Genomic DNA, 4,836 nt, shown 5'->3' with positions numbered 1-4,836 from the left:
CTGAAGTTTCTGTTAAGAATTGGTAACTCGTGATATCTATAATAAATATAGTCTAACTATACACTTAAATATAGAGGGAATTTTAATATAAAAAAAAACATTTTAGTTCGAAAATTTTAATTCAAAGAGAAATTTGTTTAAAAATGTTATATTACATAAGCACATAGGTAGGGGCTTAATTATAAGACTAACGGTTTTAGGTAGAAAACTTTTTCCGCCCTGATTAGAAAAGAAAGCTGTAATTGTAGTTTTAGCTGATTTCATTACTAACATCACAAAAATGAAGAAATAGAAGCTTCTATTCAATTCCTTCTGAAATGCATATAGTCAAATAAAGACTCCATAATTTAGACGACTAAACGGCCTAATCTCTCACGATCCACCTATACACCCTCCTCCCTCTTTCTCATCTCTTAATCTATCTACACTACATAGAATTTTATTACAATATATCCTCGTATATATTTGTACGTTATTTTAAGTGTATGTATGTTTCATTAGCCATCTCTCCCTTCTTTTCTTTTTTTCTGTCTGCACCAATAAATTCAACCCCCGCTCTCTCCCGTGCATGTACTCCTACGAACTCTAAACAAAAAAAAAATGACTGCCTTCAAGCTCGTACTCTTTTTCATTTTTACGGCCATCTCGATAGTCAACGGTCAGGGTTCCGCATCACCGGGGACCCCAACTGATCCTTATGGATATGCAAAGTTTAGCCCTTCTATGGCTATTATCATTGCTGTTTTGATTACTGCTCTTTTCTTCATGGGCTTCTTTTCTATTTACGTGCGCCGGTGGTCTCAATCGGGCACGGGTGGTAGCGTTCGAGCTACGCTATCCATGCGTGCTCGACGCGCTGCTGCCGCCCGTGGACTGGATGCGACCGCCATAGATGCGCTTCCTACACTTGCCTATTCGGAAGTGAAAGACTTGCATATTGGGAAAGGCGCGTTGGAGTGTGCTGTTTGTTTGAATGAATTTGAAGATGATGAGACGTTACGGTTGCTTCCGAAATGTGATCATGTTTTTCATTTGGAGTGTATTGATATGTGGCTAGCTTCGCATACTACGTGTCCGGTTTGTCGAGCGGATCTTGCTGCTAATGAAACGGTTGAGCCGGTCGAGGTATCCGATGAAATTCCTGTTTCAGGAATGGCTAATGATGTTGATAATGTGGCTGAGCCACAAGGAGAGGTTCATGTCACTATTGAGCCTGATGAAAGTCAAGAAAGGCCAACTAATAATTTGCTCCAGCTGTCTAAACCGGATATGATGAATAGAACCGGTAGTTTGAGAGTGAACCGTCCACCAAGATCCGGTTCGGTTCGATCCGGTTCGGTCCGATCCAAGTTGTTCTCAATCGAAAATATATTTCCTCGATCACACTCAACCGGCCATTCGTTAGTTCAAACTTCTTTGGTTCAACCGGGTGAGAATGTGGACCGGTATACGTTACGATTACCAGAAGAGCTAAGAAATGCAATTATCAAGAGATCGCTGAACCGGACCGGAAGCGTTGCGGGTGAAGGAAGCGTTAAAAAGGGAAACAAAACCGGAACTAACGAGGAGGGTTCGAGCAGAGGAAAAACTATTAAACGACTCGGGAGTTTAGAACGCGTGGGAAAATCGGACAGATGGAATTTCGCGCGAATGCCATCGTTCTTGTCGAGAGCATTGTCGACGAGGTCAAAAGTGGTGGCCGGGGATGGCGAGCCGTCAACATCAGCTCAACCGAGTGGCAATGACGGTTCAGTGAAAGGAAAAGGAAGTGAACCGGGCAAGCTGCCGGTTTAATTCAAAACGCTCAATTTTGGAGGTTCGTTGTTGGTGTAGAATTAGGTGTGGTGTGGATGCAAGAACGGATAGAATTTTGACATGCCACGTCACCAAACGGGAGCCACTTATTAAGAAAAAAATTGGGTCGTGGGCGGTTCAATCAGGAATGTTACAATCTAGATTGGGCTAATTAAGTGGGCCTTGAAAGAAGTTGGCCATTTGAAAAGCTTCTCTACCTTTTTGTTAAATAATTATTTTTAGAATCTTCTTTTATGTTAAAATTATATATATATATATATTTGTAGATTTATTCCAGCCGTTTCAACTTTATGTACAGATGGTTTGCATGTTGTTGTTTGTAAATAACAAAACATATGGATCTCGTTCTTGTTGCGTTTGATGTGTTGCTCTCAATGATAATCATGCATTGACAATTTATTAGTCTTTTAATTAAGGTTAATCCTTCTTATTAGTGCTTAATATAAAATTTGAAATAATATAATGCAGACAGAAATCAATCATACTATACAAGCGTGTGTTTTAAAAACATTGTACTTCATTTTCTGTCTGCATTCCGGTAGAGTAAAATTAATTCGATTACCAATCTTTGTAGCCGCATGATTATTACTGAAAGATACAAGTCATTGATACACAAATTTGATATACATACACCCGTAACACGATTGATGATGTGATATTTCAGCTTTTCTTCTTTTATTCTATACTTTTTCCTCTATTTCTCCGAATTGTTATAGTTTTAACATGTATTTTAAGATAAATAAAAATATAATTCTCTAATTTTTTTTTAAAAAATTCATTTTCTAAATAAAAATAAAATGTTTAAACGATAACGATTGGGAGTCTCTGGTTATATCTACTTGTGTTGTCATTCATTTTGTGTGATACCTTTTAGGAATGACGTTTTATAAATTATTTATATAATTATCTTTTTAACTATATATTTTTTTGTAAATTTTTTAAATATGTCATTCTAGTTAATGATATTTTTATAGATTAATTATAATAATTCTTAAAGCAAATAAAGTTTTTTACGAATTTTAAATTTTAGATATGTAGATTTTTGATGAATGGATAATATTAATTATTGTTTCTAAAATTAGTGTTGTAATCCTCACAACCAAATTATGACCTAAGTCTACTCCCTTGTTTCAATTACACATAGGATATAACTTTTTTTGGAAATAATAGTTTTATATTTTTTAGGGGTTTGGTTCAAGCGATTTGCAATCAGTTATAAGTTTTAGTCATTTATATCTATGTTAGGTTGAGAAAAAAAATTCTGAAACTCATTTCTCAAAACCTAAGTTATGAGTTTTAATACCCTATTAGACGTGGTATGAGGAAGAGGTATATAAATCAAATTTATTTTTATTTTATTTACTTTTATTTAAACTATTAAATGTAGTTTTTTGTATAAAAATAAATTAATGAACCAAGAAGATATTAAACCAATAATAAAATTAATATATTAAAATAATTAAAAATAAAAATTCTAAAAATATTAAATCAAATGTATTATGATATAAGAAATAATTTCTCAACCTAATACCATCTTAGCCGATTCCAAATTTTAACTTATAGTGATTCCTGAATTCAACGATCCATTAGGGGTATCATTTTTAAATTGGATTGAGCATTTTAAGTGGTACAATTAAAATATCATTATTATTTATTGATTTAATAGAGAAAAAAAAGTATTATTTATCGAGAGAAGATTCATTAAGGAGAATATAAAAAAATAAGGTCTCCGAATATAAACATCTAAATAATTATTAATATTTATGAAACACAAGTTAATAGAAATATATCATTTACATAGGAAACGTATAAATATGTATTTATCGACAATCTTAATAGAGTTCTTCGGTAACCGACAATCTTAATAGAGTTCTTCGGTAACCTCACTCGGTTTGGCTTGTATTTCAGTTCGGTAAACTTGTTCCGTAAACTTGTTGGTTAAACTTGTCAAATACGAATTCAGATAATATTTATTATGTGATAAATATAACGAACTGAACCGAATTTTTAGGGATATGTTAAGTTTGGTAATAAAATAAAATTTTAAATGATTTTTTCAAAAATCTAACCGGACGGATATTAAAATATATTAATTTTATTCATGTGAAAAATATTTTTAAAAAATCAATTTTATCTTAAATAACTTTTTATAAAGAAAAATTAGTAAAAATACTCCTTCCTAAACCGATATTCGTTTCCAATTAACAAAATATATTTTTTAAGTTATAATAGTATTTTAAGTTGAGTTTTTTTTTGAAAAAAATCAGAATTAAGTTTGATTCATTTGCAGTCCTAATCAACAAAATTTATTTTCACTATATTCAAATTATTTTTACTTTGATAGATGGAAAAAAAGAGAAGAATGCTTATTTTCAATTTAATTTATTTTGTTTAATAGTAGTCAAGTAAACTGTGTATAATTGTGGTAATATTATTTCCAGTACCTAGCTTGTAGCTGTAGCAGTAGGACATAAATTTTCTGCCTTTCGAATTCTGAGCCAAAAATGTAAACCAAATGTTTAATTGACTCCTAAAGATCAACTAAAAATTCATGGGTCATTTCATTAAAATATAGTTAGATATTCTCAGTATTACCTTGAACCAGTCTTCCAGAAATCGCTAAGCGTGCCAGGACGGTGAGGGTAACTTCGAGAAATTAATCGACAAGTCGGAGATTAATCGGACAGATTAATCTGAATATTAATCGGAATATTAATCGGAAGAATATAAATATTATTTTTAATTTTTATAATTATATAATGATCAATATGTCAAATATTTGTTTGAAAAACGAAATTAGAGTGGTAATAAAGAATATCTACACATTTGATATGCGTTATGTACTAATTATTGAGTTTACAATATTAACTATATTTTTAATTTACACTTTTAAATTAATTATAATATATTATTTTTATATTTTAAGTGAGAAAATAAATATATTAGATTACTTGTTATTTTTTACAAATACTTTATATTATAAATTGACATGATATTGCGTGAAATTATGAAATTAATGAA

At 31.3% G+C, this 4,836-nt stretch overlaps 1 protein-coding gene across 1 annotated transcript; it reads left to right on the top strand.

The window, feature by feature from the left end:
- The first annotated feature begins 365 nt into the window (after window positions 1–365).
- On the top strand, window positions 366–2,176 carry LOC141697211 (E3 ubiquitin-protein ligase ATL6-like). Its single transcript, XM_074501489.1, has one exon. It carries the CDS (start codon window positions 601–603, stop codon window positions 1,792–1,794), a length of 1,194 nt encoding a protein of 397 aa, XP_074357590.1. The 5' UTR covers window positions 366–600; the 3' UTR covers window positions 1,795–2,176.
- The last annotated feature ends 2,660 nt before the right edge of the window (window positions 2,177–4,836 follow it).

The sequence above is a fragment of the Apium graveolens genome, chromosome 11, assembly GCF_009905375.1.
Source record: "Apium graveolens cultivar Ventura chromosome 11, ASM990537v1, whole genome shotgun sequence".
Classification (NCBI taxonomy): Eukaryota; Viridiplantae; Streptophyta; class Magnoliopsida; order Apiales; family Apiaceae; genus Apium; species Apium graveolens.
This window is presented reverse-complemented; position numbering and strand designations above follow the sequence as displayed.

What these genes read in the sequence shown, in the direction of transcription:
- LOC141697211 (XM_074501489.1), top strand. Translation starts at nt 601, where the DNA reads ATGACTGCCTTCAAGCTCGTACTCTTTTTCATTTTTACGGCCATCTCG.